At 36.6% G+C, this 18,447-nt stretch overlaps 1 protein-coding gene across 1 annotated transcript in view; it reads left to right on the top strand.

The window, feature by feature from the left end:
* The first annotated feature begins 8,970 nt into the window (after positions 1–8,970).
* The window catches only part of LOC148849577 (uncharacterized), a 54,996-nt gene continuing 45,519 nt past the window's right edge, over positions 8,971–18,447 (top strand). The window contains exons 1-6 of the mRNA XM_088951478.1: positions 8,971–9,065; positions 9,160–9,193; positions 11,415–11,465; positions 11,606–11,687; positions 16,497–16,650; positions 16,826–16,949. Of these exons, the coding sequence (XP_088807604.1) occupies positions 9,178–9,193; positions 11,415–11,465; positions 11,606–11,687; positions 16,497–16,650; positions 16,826–16,949 (427 nt within the window). The 5' untranslated portion in view covers positions 8,971–9,065; positions 9,160–9,177. The remainder of the gene's footprint in view (positions 9,066–9,159; positions 9,194–11,414; positions 11,466–11,605; positions 11,688–16,496; positions 16,651–16,825; positions 16,950–18,447) is intronic.

The raw sequence follows: 18,447 nt of genomic DNA, 5'->3' as shown, positions 1-18,447 counted from the left end.
GGCCACAAGCGAAATGGTTTCCTCATAATCGATGCCCGCTTTCTGAGTGTACCTTTCGCACCAGACAAGCTTTGAAGGTCTCAACCCTACCATCGGGGCCCTTCTCCTCTTGTAAATCCATTTGCAACCAATTGCTTTTACCCTGGAGGGTGGATCTACTAGAGTCCAGACTCCATTGGTCTCCATTGATTCCATCTCTGCTCTCATGGCCTTCACCCACTTCTGGGAATCTATGTCAAACATAGCTTCCGTGTAAGTCACGGGATCCTCCTCACTAGTCAAGGTTTCCACCAGGTAACTATCCTGGTCGTAACCATAACAGACTGGTGGTCTGGATACCCGAGTGGATCTTCTAGGTTGGTCACTACCTGGAACTTGTGGGACATCTCCCACTGCTCCTGAGCTCTCCTCATCAAGAACAACTTCCTGACGATGGGTGTCCAGGATGTAATCGGTCTCCAAGAATTGGGCATTTCGACTGCAGAACACTTTCTGCTCACTTGGGTCATAGAATAGGTAACCTACAGAGAGCTTTTTTGGTAGCCTATAAATTGGCAACGACTGGTATTGGATTCCAACTTGTCTGCACTCGTTCTTTTAACGTGTACTGGACAACCCAAAATCTTCAAGTGTCTGACACTTGGTTTCTTTTCGGTCCAAAGTTCATATGGTATTCAGAACCGATTTGGTTGGAACCCGATTCAACATGTAAATCGTAGTCTCTAATGCGTAACCCCAAAAGGATGTGGGTAACTCTGAGTGTATGAGAAGTGACCGGACCATATCCAATAAGGTCCTATTCCTCCTCTCTGAAACGCTGTTAAGTTGTGGTGTAGCAGGAGGAGCTAATTGTGATACTATCCCATTGTCCTTTAAGTAGTCATTGAATTCGTCAGAGAGATACTCGCCACCTCGATCAGATCAAAGGGCTTTAATTTCTCTCCCCAACTGTTTCTCGACCTCTTGTCTAAACTGTTTAAAATTTTCATATGATTCAGACTTGTGTTTCATTAGGTACATGTAACCATATCGTGAGAAATCATCTGTGAAGTTGATGAAATACACGTGTTGATTTCGTGTTCTAACACTCAGGGGACCACATACATCAGTATGTATTAGGCCAAGTGTGCATGTACATCTTTCAGGCTTACCGTTAAATGGTCGTTTCATCATTTTGCCTTGTAGGCAAGGCTCGCAGGTGGGAAGATCTTCTACAGTTAGAAATCCAAATGACCATGCTTTACTAACCTTGTGATTCGGTCAATACCGATGTGGCCAAGTCGGTAATGCCACAGACACATGGGATTAACTGTATCACGGGCTCTCTTTTTGGGGATTTCAGCCAATGTAGTTTCGGTTATGTTAGTTTCTAGAGAAGGATGTAGAACATAGAGACCATTCTCCAGTTCCCCATATGCGATGAATCTGTTATTTCTTTTAATAATAATCGTATTACTAAAGAAAAAGAATAACCATCTGCACACAGTTTTGAAACAGAAAGCAAATTTTCTTTAAACTTTGTACATAAAGACAATATTTCAATACAATTATTCCTTCTCTAAAATTTAACTCCACGGTTCCTATTGCCGCGGCTGCAACAGTTGCAGTAGTCCCCGAGTAGAATGTAACTTTTCCTTCACTCAACCTTCTGCTTACCTTGAACCTTTGTAGTGAGTTACACGCATGAGTTTAAGCCCCAGAGTCAATACACCAGGACGCAGAAGCTACCAATAAATTGGTTTCTATAACACAAGATTCGAAATTACCTTTCTTGGATTCCAGGTAGGCAGGACAGTTCCTTTTCCAGTGGCCAGTCTTCTTACAGAAGTGACAGGCATCCGATACTTTGTCTTTTTCTGCTTATTGGGTTTGGCAGCCTTCTTTTGGGGCTTTCTCTTTGCCTTCCTTTTTTTTGCCCGATTTGCCAGTTTCAACAAGCATGGCAATGGGCTCATCCTTTTCAATCAATTCTTCAGTTCTATGCAACATATTGCTTGAGCTTTTGCAAACTGACGTTCAGCTTGTTCGTGTTGTAGTTCATGATGAATGGATTAAAGGATGGAGGCAGAGAGTTGAGAATAGCATCAATCTGTGTTACCAGATCCAGCCCGGATCCAAGAGCCTTCAGTTCATTGATATAACCCATCATCCGGATACAATGGTCATGAACTTGTTGGTTCTTGGACATCTGCGCGGTCATGAACTGTTTCAAGACCTTCTGCCGAGTAGAACGATTCTGCTCTTTGTACATTGTCTTAAGACTATCCAATACATCGTTGGCAAGTTCAATCTGATCGAACTGCCTCTGAATTGGATTGTCCAAAGAGGCAATGGTATAGCAGCGGACAATGGAGTTTTTCTCCTCCCATTCTTGGTATTCTCGTCTACGGGCCTCAGAAGCCTTATCTCCCGGACGATCCAGGGCAGGATTCTTGGCTACCTTATCCAACTTTTCAAAGGTTAAGACCAACATAAGGTTCCTGTACCAATCGGCATAGTTTGGGCCCTTAAGCTTGTTGTCGTCAAGAAGCTTTGAAATGATCTGTTTGCCATTTTCTGATAAAAGAGCAAACATCAGTCCACAACCTAATTTGATTCATGTTCATTTCATAGATATGGATTTTAATCTACGATCCATTTCCATTTATTCACCTCTGAGATTTCCCTCCTTTCTCAGTGACGGAGAGTATGGGTTGTCTTTGGAAATGTGGGAAATCACATAGGGTGCATGGAGCCAACTGTTTCAGCTGCATAACCCCGCCACCTTTCTGTAAAGGATCATATCCACTCATCATATGAGTTTTCCCTTTAGCCTCTGTCAAACAAGGTTCAAAGCCATTTATAGGTTAACATTTCTGTCTAGTGAGTGTTCACCCATCATGTTCGTGAACGCCAAGGTACCGTGAGAGAGTTCTCATTTTCTAGTGAAGTCCATCCCACATCGGTCTATGACGCCCTTATCATCTTATGAAACACTTAGACAAGCCCAACAACAAATGTTGGGTCTTCATATGATGGCTGGATTGATTACTTGATGGGTTTTATCTTAATTAAGTCCATTATCCTTGGGTCTTAATATGATGGTTGGATTCAATGATCATTTAAGTGTAAATGTTGGGCTCATTTTGAGCGCATAGTGATGAGCTCAGAGGTTCACTGCGTTTAGCAGTGAACTCGGTCATGCATTTTTTTACAGAGGATGGGCCGGACCCATGTGTTCTTATGTAAAGTTATGTGGGGTTCCATGCCATACAAATTAAACCTAAATTGGCCAAGCAACACTCTTGGGTTGTTTTCTATATAGCTGATGGGCCTAAGGCCCATAATTAATATGATTAATTAAGATGTCATAGTCATGTGACATGGGGCAAATTTGGGTTTGGAAATGGGTATGGAGCACCTATCCTCTTAAGAGGATGAGTCTTGTCTCTTAATAAAGTCAAGATCCAAATAAAGATTTGGATAATCTCCTAATTGGATAAGGAGAATTGCTTCATAAAGATATAAATTAAGAAGAGGGCGAACTGATCTAAAACGCTCGTCAATTCTGCTCTCTCTCTTTTCTTCATTTGTCTCCTAAGAAACCCTAGTTTGACTACAGCTTTTGGGAGTGATAAATATTAGCTTTTTTCTATTTTTACAAGAAAAATTAAGAGAAATTTCGTGCTCACCTCAATAGTTCGATTTAAGCGGTTGGATTGCAGTTTTGCTGAAAACTACATTGTGGAATTGGCTTTAAGATCAAGTTGCGCCATATTCAGTGGAAATTGGTTTTAGGAACTGGTTTGGGTGCCAATTTCCACCTTGGGATATACACTTGTGGTAATCGTATCAAGTATACATCTCCCTCTTTGTTTGGTTTCAAATCTGGTCCGGTTCAATGCAAGACTGATCCTAGAAAAATGCAGTTTTTCAAAACTTATGGAATAAGATTCCCGAAAGGACTGGAAATTTTTTAAATTTCACCCAACCATCTTGCATGGTTTGGTCAGAGAAGGAGACTCTATCCTAAGAAGGTGTTTCGAGAAACGATTCAGAGAAGGAGACTTGCGCGAATGCAATAGTAACTATGAATTCATGCATTCAATTCACTTTCATTAAATCAAACATTTAAGATATTAACTTGCATTCACCATCATTAAATCATATATTTAAGGCATTTTTGTTTATTATCATCATTAAATTCTATTAATACCAATAACATAAAATCCTATACTTTTAAAATCAAGTTTTTTACAAAAATAAAAATAAAGTATCATGAATTTGCAAATTTAGATATGTTTTGAAAAAAAAAAGTTATGAAAACAGTGAGTGGGACAAGAAAAATATTTTCTTTGACCAAATTGACCCTTTTATAAATCTACAATCAAATCGAGAAGGGATGGTTGAAGTTATTGTGTCGTATTTCTCCTCCCAAACACCAAACAAAATAGGGGTTATATCAGATAAGGGCAACCTTTGGGCCCTAATATCAATAAAAGCAATATATTTAATAAAATTTCAAAAATAAATTAACTTTTTAAAAATAATACCAAAAAGGGGCAAAGTTACTGTTCACCTTCTTCTTCTTGTAGTAGAGCCACTCATCGTCGTCTCCGACTGTCGTCCCCAACAGCTGCCTCCGACCCGTCCCTGTAACTTCTGGCATTAATCTTCTTCCTCAACTCCATTCCCCTCTTCGTTTTCTGCCTCACCTCCCTTGTATATAATCCCATCTCAGGTTCCTTATTAGGAGGGAAGTTGTGGAGGAGGTTTGATCAATAGTAGATCTGAGCAGATTTGGCCGAATAACAAGATGGTTCAAAGGATTAAAGAGGTCGAACAAGAAGAACTAAGAAGGAGACTTTGACGGGCAAAACCTAGGAACGGATTCGAAGGAGCTTTGAACAGTAGCAAATATGAGCAAATCTGATCGCAAACTTGGATAGACGGGACCTTTGAATGGATTCGAAGGAGCCTTGAACAGTAGCGGATCTGATCGCAGACTTGGACGGATGGGAACTTTAAATGGATTCAAAGGAACTTTGAAGTTTAAACAATAGCGGATCTAAGTGAATCTGGTCGTAGACTTGGATGGCAGTGGCTGGTAAGGAGATTTTCGAGTAGCACTCGACTCGACACCAGCAATGTGATTGTTTGTTCCATTTTGACAGAACCATCACCGCCATCCTTCTTCCCCAACCTTGAACGGTGGTGACTGGTAAGGAGATGCTCCATTTCTTCTTCCCTTTATAGAGATGGACGATAGCAAAGCCGACGGAGCTCCCATTAGTTATGTAAACCTACATTTTTTTGTGAAGAAACAAAACCTACCTTAGTTGTGCAAACCTTGTTTTTGATAATGGAGATTCCATTTATCAAATCAAAATTATCGGAGGAGTCATCTAGTGTAGATCAAGCTTGAACAAGGGTCTCTCAATCAAATCCAGGGTCTCTCTTGATCAATGGACTATCTGAGGAGTCATCTGGCGCAAATCGTGCTTTTATTATTGAAGGATTTCTTTATTCTTGCATATTGAAGATTAGAACGGATGACAATGGATCGAAATGGGTGATTCATTGGGTTGTTCATCACTAGTATCAGAGCCAGATTTAACACTGATTATACTTGAGAAAGAGGAGAGAGAGAGACAGAAACAGAGAACTTTGCTGCCGTCCATCTCTCCGGTGCTGCTGCTCATGCATCAATAGCTCCCATTGTTGAATCGAAGAGAGCTTGCAGCCAGACCATGATTTGCAAGGTTCGAAACCAACGTCGATCTAGTATTGATGGACGGTCGGAGGAAGATAGAGGGAAGATAGAGAGACGTCGGAGGAGGAAGGGGACGAGGGTAACATTGGATAAAGGATAGAGAAAGAGGGGGAGGTCGGAGGTGGAGGGTAAAATTGGGTTTTTAAAAAAATTATGTCATGTGCATATGAGTTTTGACGGAATATTAACAAAACCTAACGGTAAGGGTAAAGCTAATAAGTTGTCAGAAATAATAGGTTGTGTTAGTCAATTTTCAAACAGTAAGGGTACACTTAGTCAATTAGCTAAACCATAAGGGTAGTTTAAGAAATTTACCCTTTTATTAATGATGAATATAGAATGTCAAATTTAAAATTAAACTAAAAAAATGAAATGATGTCATTATCAAATAATAATAATTTTCAAAATAGAAAATATAAAGAATCACAAAAATAAAAAGGAGAAAATTTTGGGCACATATATATTGTTACATATTTATAAAAAATAAAATATTGGGTACATCTCTAATATTATACATTAATTATATTGAACAAAAATCAATATTATACATAAGAAATAATTTTATGAATGATGGAATTGTAATACAGAATTTAATGTCAACCAAGAAATCAAGCCATTTTCCTTTTTGGGTGGTGGGTTAGTGGTTTGGATCAAATGGATTAATCGATGATATGATAGTTAAATAATAAATCTTATAAAAAATAAGAAATTATAAGTAATCAAAATAATATATATATTAATTATGTCCAAACAAAAATTATGTTTGATAAGTAAAAATTATTTGTATAATGTAGATGAAATATATAATTTAAAATTGATATGAATGCAAAGTTATTTTCTCATATAGATGGTGGGTCAATGGTCCAACTTTTCAAAGTCACGATATCATAATTCAATAATAAGTACTTAAAAAAAAGATAGAACACACAAAAAAATAAAAAGGTATAGAATTTTTTAAAAAACAGTTGGGAACATTTCTAATGTCATATATTCATCATATTAAATCAAAATGATCATTAAAATAAAACTTATTTTTATTTATGACAGAAATGAACTACGATGTTTGACGACGATGATGATGATGATAATAATAATAATAACAATATTAATAATTGTTATTGTAATTTAAAATTTCCACATACAATACATATGCACATTTACTACAAGCATTTAAGTTTATTTCTAACCATATTGTTACTTTTGTTATATACTAGTAATTAAGCATGTGTGTTGCACGCGATAAATTTTTCTCACATTAATTACTTGAAATTTAGATAATACATAGTTAAGATAGAAATTGAAAATTCACAAAAGTAACAATATGGTTAAAAATAAACTCAAATGCTTGTAATAAATGTGTGCGTGCATTGCATGTGAAAATTTTAAATTACAATAACAATTATTATTACTATTGTTATTATTAAATTTTGTATTCCATTAATTTTTGCCATAAATAAAAATAAATTTTATTTTAACAATTATTTTTATTTATTATGTGATGAAAATATAACATTATAAATGTTCTAAAATGTGATAAAATTTTGTGTTAAAGGTCCCATCCGTCCAAGTCTGCGTTCAGATCCGCTACTGTTCAAGGCTCCTTCGAATCCATTCAAAGGTCCCGTCTGTCCAAGTTTGCGATCAGATTTGCTCATATTTGCTAATATTCAAAGCTCCTTCGAATCCGTTCCTAGGTCCCACCCGTCAAAGTCTTCTTCTTTGTTCTTCTTGTTTGTCCTCTTTAATCCTTTGAACCATCTTGTTATTCGGCCAAATCTGCTCAGATCTACTATTGATCAAACGTCCTCCACAACTTCCCTCCTAATCTCAAATAAGGAACCTGAGATGGGATTGTATACAAGGGAGGTGAGATGGAAAACGAAGAGGGGAATGGAGTGGAGGAAGAAGATTAATGTCAGAAGTTACAGGGGCGGCGATGATGAAGACTAGATTGGTACAGGGGCGACGATGTGAAAGAATCTGAGGTAGAAAGGATTACCGTTGCTGCTATTCCTGTATTGTGAGGTTGGAGAAGATGAACAGTGTTTTCTTACAAGGGTGATATGGGGATTAAAAAATATTGTAATGGCGGATTTTAACAGAAAACTAACGGAAGGGGGTTTTTGTCTCACAGTCATAGTACAAGGGGGTCTTTGTCACAAAACAAAGTACATGGAAGTCTTTGTCATAAACTCCATAGTACAGGGGGGTCTTTATGATTTATTCTTCTTATTTTTATTATTAGATAATAAATTTCAAATTAAATGATGCTTAGTTGCCCCTTATTTAGTATGGGGTGATTGTCTAGATAAAACATGACAGGTCTCTTAAATCAAATAAAGAACCTACCCTAAATGTCTATTATAAATAATTAAAAGAATGAAATAATTCAAATTAAATCAAATAATTAATTGTTGAAGATTACTAGATTAATTAAATAATAATAGCAATCAATTATTTATAGAAATAATTAATAATAATAACAACCATCAAGTACTTAATTAAGTAAATAATAAAAAATGAAATGACAACCATAAGTTATCATTAATGTTTATTCAAAGCATGCCCTATAATAATTATTGAATTCAATAATTAAACCTTAAATAAGAATCAATATTTATTAACAATCATTAAAATTATTAAGCCAAATCATTAATGTTTATTCTTAAATGCAAAATATGAATTAACAAATCTATTATATAATAATTATACCTAGTTTGAAAAAATTATTTTAAGTAAATATTAAGTAATTACACATTTAATTATTATTCTTACTAAATAACAAAAAAATTTAATTAAATATTAAAATAAATTAATAAAAATAATAAGAATAGTTAAATTAAAGAATAAATGGTTCAAGTTGAATTCAATAACTCGTATAATTTTACGGATTTGACCTATAAAGGTCAATTTATATGTGTTACTGTATCTTAAAACATAACGGTTTTTAAATAATAATAAAAAGATTGATAAAAATTATTAATGTTTATTCATATATATATATATATAATTAGCTTCCCCGTACGTCTTTCATTCAGCAGAACTTCACCTTATATACATTTAGAACTTTCGCGAATCATACCGCACCCAGTCACCCAACGCAAGCACGGCCACCGTCAGCTCCGTTATTTCAACGGAACGTCTTTTGCGTTTAGGGACATCGTCGTGAATTCGGATTCTTTTACGCCCTCAGCGTGGGGCCCGAGTTTTGAATCGTCATCCAATCGACCTCCGGCACGCGTATCTCGTCTGCCTTCAACCTACAAACCGTTCTCGCTCGGGAAGGCAATGAGTCGCATTCGCCGTCTTTCCAGTTATAGTCCTTTCGCGCCTCTCTCTTTTCTCACTCTCTGTCACTACATTTCTCCGAAGCCAGACTGAGTTTCTCTTCTTTGCTTTGCTTACAGGCAGAACTTAACTTCGACATGTCGAGTTGTTCTGGTAAATCTCTCTTCTCTGCGGCTGCATATATACTTGACGCGTATCATTCTCATTAGGCTCTGTTTCTTTTTTCTTGTATTTGGATTTTGGGGTGCAACGTTGGGAATCAAAAACTTTTCGGCGAAAGAAATTGAATTCAGGGGTTTTCTTGAAATGCATGTATTTCGGTGGTTGATGAGTGAACTATCGAGTCTACGTCGGTAATGCGGTATGCAGTATGCAGTATGGTTGGAAACCACTGTGTGGTGGTGATTTCGGTTTATATATTTGATACTGTTTCTATTTCTATGTTCATGCTTTATACTTGGAAACTACCATATAGCAGTGATTTTCGGTTAAAATATTTAATGTTGTTCTATTTCCGAGTTTCATGGTTATTCAGATTGTCTTTTTCGGTATTCTGGTTGTCTTGCTATTCACGCAATTTTGCGTTATCTTTTTTGTGGAGTTTTCTAGTTTTAGTAGGTCTCTACTACATAATAATGCTATAAACAGCCATAAGGAATGTTGGAGGGTTTTACTGACTAAGAGCTCAAGTAGTAACTGGGTTTGAGTTGCATGGCCATCTTGTGCATAGTTTAGGGTTGGAATAGGTATCAGAGAGTTTTTATTCGGGCAGAAGAGTGATTTCTGGCGTGGAAAGTAATCATGCACTAAATCTTACTTTTAAGGGGCACGATCTATTGGAGTTGGTTTTGTAAAATAATGTTCTCCGGAGGCGAAAGTGGTGAAGTGGATTCATTGCTAGGACTTGCTTGACTTTCTTTACACCAGAAAAGTCTGTTTCTTAAGTGATTTGGTGCATCAGGATTCTGAAAACCCCGAAAGAGATCTTGGATACAATTGCACACTGCTATTGCCTGAAAACAAGAAGTTGCAAGATATGGAGGAGATTGGTTCAATTCCCCAAGGTAACAAAGTGACCTCTTAAATTGTTCCTTTCTATTAAAGATAATAGAGAGAGAGTAAAGCTAGAAGTAGTTGCATGAGCATTCTAGGGTTGGGCTTCTGTTGGTTGAATGACTGTATTAGCTATTGGTTTGGTCAGAGAGGGTGACCAACGATGTGATTTGATTTGTTCAATTGTCTCAACCACCCTTCCAACTCTTTGACATATAAAGTAATACTTTGAAGGTCTATATTGATATAAGGAATTTTGATCTTGCTTGCAGAAGTAGGATGTTGCTTTTTTTCCAATGTTTAGTTACCTTTAGGTTATGTTTTGGTAATTGATACAAGAGAAGATGAGCAAGATGTATAGACCTTTTTTGTGTGTGTGCATGTATGTAGATGTGAGTGAGTTGTGATGAAGTAAGGGCAGGATCATCTAGAGGGAGATAAAGAGTTATAGTGAAGGATCAAGTATGAACTAACTAGATGATTAAATAGAAATTGCGCTGGAACCCAGGTTTACGTGGATTCAGTAGCTTCATTGAGATAAAGATCATTAACTAAAGTTAATGAAGCATGTGAGAGTACAGTTTTTTTAACACGTTAGGTTCATATGATACTACAATGGATGATTAGTCAAGTATATTTATAGACTTCCTTAGCCTCATGGATGAACTCTCTTAGTTGAGTTGATAAATCTAGCTCCTAGATGAGACACATGGAGTATTAGAATGATGGTGTTCCAGGATATCGTATAATTAAGCAATTCTAGTTTGAGGATTGATAGTTTGATACTGCTTTTGTACCTCATTATGCCTTACACTATTTGATTTATTTACAAAAAAAGCACTATAGACTAGTTGACCTGCTCCTCCAGAATTGAATTTCTGCTATAATGTTTGATATCATTCACCATCATATTTGTATTTATTTGCTTGGTTCAAAGTATCAAAATGATATGCCTAATATGGGATACATCACACTGTATCTTTGGGGTACTGTTACATTAAATTCAAGGGGTTTTGGGCCCTGACCTGTGTCAGGTGGTGGCCAGGCCTAAGGCTGAGCCCCTGTAAAATTTTGAAAAAAGAAACTAAAAAGGGGGAGCGTGTCCTTTGAAACACCTGATACACACATGTGCTTATCAGGTGTATTCATACTTTTAACCATTTTTATTTTCTATTTGTTCCCTAGACTTAGATCATTGAGTGTTCAAATTTATTTTAGCCATTCTTTTATTTTTGGTATGCCTTATTGGATTTGCATTTTGCATGGTTCTGATTCATTAAATTTATTTTTCTTATGCATCTTATCTGGGTCATCCTCATAGGTAACAAAGCTGGACATTTACATTTGAACTTAAATGAGCCACCAAGTGAAGGTGAAGAATTTTGTAACCATTTTTAAATTTTGGTTGTATGTCTTTTCATGACGTAACATTTTTTGTGTTCTGTTTATTGTTATGTATCACTGTGAGTGCTGATGAGAATTACTGTGGTCTGCTAATTTGTCTTCATGTAGATGGTTCTGGATGTTATGTGATGCTGACAAAGGATCAGAAGCCTATATCCCGCACAGAATGCCTTAATCCTCCATTTAAAGTGTATGCCATCTTACCTGTTGTTACTATTGATTCTTGTTTTTGTAGCATTCTCTGAAACTGATGGTTGATTATTAATTCTTATTGAGTTGATATATTGTACACGGTTTTCATCTTGTACTTAGTTTTCAAAGGCGCCAAGGTGAGGCTAGGCAACAGGGGGGGCGCCTTGTTGCCTAGTCACATAGGTGATGGATTTTTTCAAGTAAAGGATATGTATTCTAGGGTAGTTCCCTAGGTTCCATAATCATATTTCCTTAATAATTATCCATAATTTTCATGAGAAAAGTATAAACTTCATGTTAAAATATAGAAAACCAACAAATTCCAACATATTCATGAGAAGAAAAAGAAGAAAGAAAAGAAAATTTAAAAAAATACGGGGGGTCAGGGGAAGTTATTATAATGGTGCATAGCACAGGATACCAAAAAAACATAAGTTTCAGCTCTTAACCCATTCTTTGTCTATTTATTTAAAAAAATTAAAAAATATAGGGGCTGAACCCCTATTTCTGTTATAGGAAAAGAAGAAAGGAAAAAGTGGAAGTAGAAAATGTGTTTTGATTAGACAACATTTTAAGTTCTTTATTTATTGGTTCAGGTTTTTGAAGTCTTTGAAGGTTCTTAACAATGTTTATGCTGATTAAACCCTAACAAATAAGAAAATAATAAGTATATTAACACAAAAAATGAATATTTTAGTTTAATAATGTCTATTTTATAATTATTATTATTTTGATCAGAAACAATAACTTCCATTAGAGATAAATTAACCTGAAATACAGAATTCAGTCCTTATTAGAAAAGGTTGATCCACTAAACATCAAACATTACAGCACTACCCGAAAAAGACTCTCCCTTGCAGTCCCTTGTTTTGCTAGGGCGTCAACAAAACCATTTGCTGATCTCCTTACCCACTTGAACCAAACACCCACCTCCCTTGTTATGCTAAGAACTTCCCTTATCAGCTGTCTATATTGCCAAATTCCCAGTTGCCCTGATTGCATCCACCCAATTACTAACTTGGAGTCTCCTTTATCTGAGGCATTATCTGATGAGAAATGGAAAGATGCTATGAGAGAAGAGATGCAGGCTCTAGATAAGAATCAAACATGGGAAATTGTTGACCTACCACCAGGAAAAAAACCTGTGGGCTGCAAGTGGGTTTTCACAGTAAAGTACAAGTTAGACGGTTCTCTAGAAAGATACAAGGCAAGACTCGTGGCAAAGGGATATAAACAAACCTATGGTGTTGACTATCAGGAGACATTCGCTCCAGTGGCTAAGATGAATACGATAAGAATTTTGTTGTCACTAGCAGCTAACTTCGACTGGTACTTGGAGCAATTTGATGTAAAGAATGCTTTTCTTCACGGTAATTTAGAGGAGGAGATATACATGGATATTCCTCCGGGCTTCAAAGGAAATCTAAAAGGAAATAAAGTTTGCAGGTTGAAGAAAGCACTATATGGTCTCAAGCAATCACCTAAGGCGTGGTTTGGAAGATTTACTAAAGTTATGCTTGCCATCGGATACAAACAAAGTCAGGGAGACCATACACTCTTTATAAAGCATTCGAATGCAGGGGGAGTCACGACTCTTCTGGTATATGTCGATGACATAATTGTGACAGGAAATGATGAAAAGGAGAAGGAAGCCTTGAGAAGATGCCTAGTCAGAGAATTCGAAATAAAAGAACTTGGGAGAATTAAGTATTTTCTAGGGATTGAAGTAGCTCATTCCAGAGAATGCATCTTTATCTCACAACAGAAATATGTAATAGATCTTTTAAGAGAGACAGGAAAGTTAGCATGCAAACCATCCTCCACACCGATTGAGCTAAATCACAAATTGGGAGAAGCAAATGAAGATCCAGCCGTGAATAGGGAAATGTACCAAAGATTAGTAGGAAAACTTATATATCTTGCCCACACAAGGCCATACATAGCATATGCCGTGAGCGTGGCTAGCCAGTTTATGCACAACCCGAAAGAGGTTCGCCTACAGGCGGTCTATAGGATACTACATTACCTAAAGGCTAATCCTGGCAAAGGAATCTTGTTTGAAAGAAATACTGGATTAACCCTAGAGGCATACACCGATGCAGATTATGCAGGTTCTCCCATGGATAGGCGGTCCACTACAGGTTAATGTACGTTCATTAGAGGAAATCTTGTGACATGGAGGAGTATGAAGCAGAATGTGGTGGCTAGATCAAGTGCGGAGGCAGAATTCAGGGCAATGGCTCATGGAGTATGTGAATTACTATGGCTCAAGATAATTTTGGAAGACCTAAAGATCAGATGGGAAGGTCCAATGAGATTATTCTGTGACAACAAGTCAGCTATTAACATTGCTCACAATCCCGTCCAACATGACAGGACAAAGCACATTGAGATAGATATGCATTTCATAAAGAAAAAGCTGGATAGCAGATTAATTTGCACTCCATACGTCTCAACGAATGGTCAACTGGCAAATGTGCTGACAAAAGGGCTTTGCAGTGTGGCATTCCAAGGACTTATCTCCAAGCTGGGAATGAAAGATGCCTATTCACCAGCTTGAGGGGGAGTGTTGGAAAGTAGAAGATTGACTCTCTGATTGATTCTCCATAATTTTAGGTCCATCAGTTTAGGAAACTTAATTTCCTAGAATCATGGGATATTCTAGAATCATGGGATATTAATTGGAGAATCCCATTGATATAGAAATTAGTTTTTTAGGAAAAGTTAGTGTCCTATTTTATCACCCTGTAAGTTAGTTCAGTAATTCTATATAAAACTGTGTATATGCTCCTTTCAAGACAATACAATCAATTCATTTTTTCTCTCAAATTTTCACAGAACCTAAAGCAGACAGTGCAATTCTTTGCAAAATTATCCAATTTAAAAGTGAATTTCGAGAAGAATTGCATTGCAAGTGTAAATATGGAGGATAGACAGTTAGAAGTTTGTGCTGAAATCTTGGGGGTGCAATGTCTCTCAATGGCCTCTAAGCTACTTAGGATTACCTTTGGGAGCCAACCCAAAGGGCCAAATAAAATCGACCCTTGCAAACCTCCTTGTGTATTATATATCAGTCTTTAAGATGCCGGAGGGAGTAAGCAAAAAGGAAATTTATCTCTACTAGGGAAGTGATAATGGAGAATGCCTTAAAGTATGGGGGTCTTGGAATAGGAAATATTCAGAAAGGAAATTTATCTCTACTAGGGAAGTGGTAATGGAGAATGCCTTAAAGAAAGAGACAAACTATGGGCAAAGGTGGTGGCGAGTATACATGGGCTCTTGGACAATGGATGGGATGCTGGTTCACTGCATAGGGCTACCAGAGCCTCTCCTTTGAAAGCCATACAAGCGATTCTACCTTGTTTCTTGCCTCTTGTAAGGTATGATTTCAATTTTGGTAATTTAAACAAATTTTGGGATCAGAATTGGTGTGTGAACTCTTCTTTGTATGACTTATTCCCCTCTTTGTATGATTTATCATGTTTCAAGAATGAGTGTATATCTACTTTCTTAGTCTCTTCAAACTCAACTAAAGGTTTTGATTGGAACCTTCCTTAGAAGGGGAATATGGATTTAGGAGTTGATTGTGTGCTCTCTTTACTCCAAACCTTGAAGGAATTTTCCTTGATCCTGAGAGACTTGGTGAAGGAATTTGGACACCTTCCTCTTCGGGTCTCTTCTCCTGTAACTCTTTCCTCAAAGTTTTAACCCAACCTTCCCTTAGGCTGTGTTTGGTTTGATGGAAAAGATGGGGAAAGGAAGGGAAAGCCAGGGAAACCTATACAAGGTTTGTACATGTTTTCCTTCCTTTCATTTCTCCTACCTTTTCCTTCAAACTAAACATAGGCTTAGCTCCCTCCAATCCTTTCCTCTTAAGGAGGTGTAGTGCAAGCCTATACCACCTAGGCTTGCGGCATTATGTTGGGAAGTTGTTCATGAAAGAATAAATACTTTTGACTGGCTAGAAAGGAAGAGGAAACTGTGGTGCCTTTCGTTTCTGGTATTTGGGAATGGCTTTTCTCCTTATTTGAATGCAGGTGGACTCCTCTACAAATATCAATAGTCTCTTTGGTCTAACCTCCTGTCCTTGGCCGAGGCGAGGAATATATGCAACATCATGTGGAATAGTGCTAGGGTGGTAGTAATCTGGGCAGTGTGGCAAGAAAGAAATGCAAGGATTTTTACAGAAAAGGAATGAACAAAAGAGGCCTTGATTGAATCAATAATGATTAGAGTGGCTCACTGGTTGAAATCCTTAGAAAGCTTCTCACATACCTCAATTGATGACATTATAGAAATTGGAAGGGGGTGGCAGACTCAAATGTCAATGAACAGCCCGTTATTCCTACCTGATCCCCTCCTAGAAGAGGATTTATCAACTTAACTTGGATGGAAGTAGGACGGGAAACCCGAGTATGTCAGGGATTGGAGGTGTAGTCAAGGATGAGGAGGGTAAAGTGCATGCAATGTTCTCATGCCCAGCAGGTGAGGGTGATTCACTAAGAGCGGAAGTAATGGAAGTCATGGAAGGGGTTGGGAGAAATCAAATATTTTGGCCACAAATGTAATTTTTGATTAATTTTTAAAGGGGAGAGATAAGAGGGCTTGTCTCTCACTGACTTTCTCTTGTACTTTTTCCTTTAAATTGAATTATGGTTAACAATTATTGATAAAAAATGGAGATTTAGATAAGAAAAATATTTATGGTTCTTTCTCTTAAGCAACTTCTATTGTCCTTAATCCTTGTTTTCTCTTGTTATAATATACAATTCTGTATTTTATGAATTTTTCTGTTTTTGTTTTGCAGTCCATCTTGTTGGAGCATATCTAAACTGGTACGACTGGGCCTAGAACCTAACCTGTCTAGGCTACCTCACTTTGTTCTATGTCCCGCGTTTCAGAATGATCATCAAGTAAAGGAGTGGGGTGTGTTCATGAATTTCCTCCAGAGATACGAGAAGGTATTTCTATAATACAATGAATTGTTTGCTATTCTGGGGTCCGTGGGGCTCCATTTTTCTGTATGTCACGGTGTGATTTAAATATTCCCTTTATAACTTTATGGTTCCTCAAATCTATTAATATCTTGTATTCTTTTTATATCATTATGTAAATGCCTACTCTTTGCTTTTAAAGGTTGCGATTGTGAAATCTGGGTCATGTGTGTTTTACATACTTCCACCTGAGGCCAACATGGATTTTAGCAGGGCTATTGTGAAATTCAAACTTAGTTTGGATGTTACAAAACATGGTGCATCAGGTGAGCTGTCACTTTAGCAGGATTTTTCGACAATAATGGTGCACTCAATATGTGGACTTGGATTTTATGTTCGCATACATGCATAAAACTCTTTGTTTTTGAACTTGCAAGACCGGTGCTAGTAGTTCTTAACAGAAGAAAGGTCTTGCTGATCTAGGATCACTAACTCATAGTAATACATTTTTTTGTTAGTAAATAAAAAAGAAAATTTTGTTAAAATAAAAACAGGTATTACATTAAGAAATCCCTTGCCCCAAACCCATATATAAAGCATCAGCCCAAAAATCAGACCAAACAACTCCTTTGAGGTATCTCTGAACTCTTGAAGAATCAAAATCCATTCCAAAAGCATTGAACAAGGCCATACCTTGATTCTGCTACTTGCCTTTATTTTAAAGATTCTCCCGTTTCTTTCTTTCTAAACCTCCCAACCATGGTTTGCAATTTCAATATCGATAGATATTTCATCATGTACAGATGGAGAAATTTCAGGGATACTTTGCTAATTTCGCTAAGATATTTGGAAAATCTAAAAGTTCACGAAAGGTTTCTAGAAACATGGAATTAATTATTAAACCTTCAAGGAATCATTAGAATAAATATAACTGCACATTTAAGGCTTAAAAGACCATAGCAAAGAACTGTATAAATCAAACAGGAGAAAAGTGAGAGACTTTTGGTATGTTTCTCTGTCTCCGTTTTAGTCTTTTAGGCATGTTCTCTTCATTAAATATGTCAATTACTTTCCATTGTGACTTTTTCCTTTTTTTTTTTGTTACTATATGTTTTAATTAATTTAAGAATGCTCTTTTGCAGTTATACACATTTTACTTTTTCTTTTGAATTATAGTGACTAAGTAAGTGAATAATATAAAAATAGTAAGCCAATTATTAAATCACTAATTCACCACGGTTCTTTTAGTAAAATATTTATAAAACTTTATAATGATTTTAACAATATATTGGAAAATTTTTACTAATATTCTAAAATTTTAAACCTTAAATTTATTCTCTATCAATGAAATTTGAAACATCGCCGACATATTGGAAAAATATTGGAGATATTTGGAAAAAGAGGTTCCTAGAAAGTTTCGTATCGCCACCTAGCAAAATGGGGATATTTTGGGGATATATCAGCAATATTGTCGATATTGCAAACCGTGTTCCTGTAAAACGAATGTAGCCTGATAAAATTTTTGCTTTTTTATTTCTTTGTATGGTCAGCGAACATGCAAATATCTCACATGAAGATCTTGGATTCCATGCCTCTAGATCAAATAAGCTAAAAAAGTAGCCCCCCAAAAATTGTGAGAACCTGCATTTAAAGCAAAGACTGAATACATCCTCTACCATGGTTCTACACAGTAGCACTGATCCCTCTTTAGTAGAGTAAAGCTTTGCCTTGGAGAAAAAGTTTGTGGAATCTTCAAAGTGGAGAAAAGCTTTGAAGGTTGAAGCAAAAGATTTCATATTCGAAGAGATATGGATCAAAGGGCTG

The sequence above is a fragment of the Nelumbo lutea genome, chromosome 6 (assembly GCF_056320005.1).
Source record: "Nelumbo lutea isolate HS-2025 chromosome 6, American lotus-T2T, whole genome shotgun sequence".
Lineage (NCBI taxonomy): Eukaryota > Viridiplantae > Streptophyta > Magnoliopsida > Proteales > Nelumbonaceae > Nelumbo > Nelumbo lutea.
Note: the sequence above shows the minus strand (reverse complement) of the source record. Positions and strands in the feature narration are given on the sequence as shown.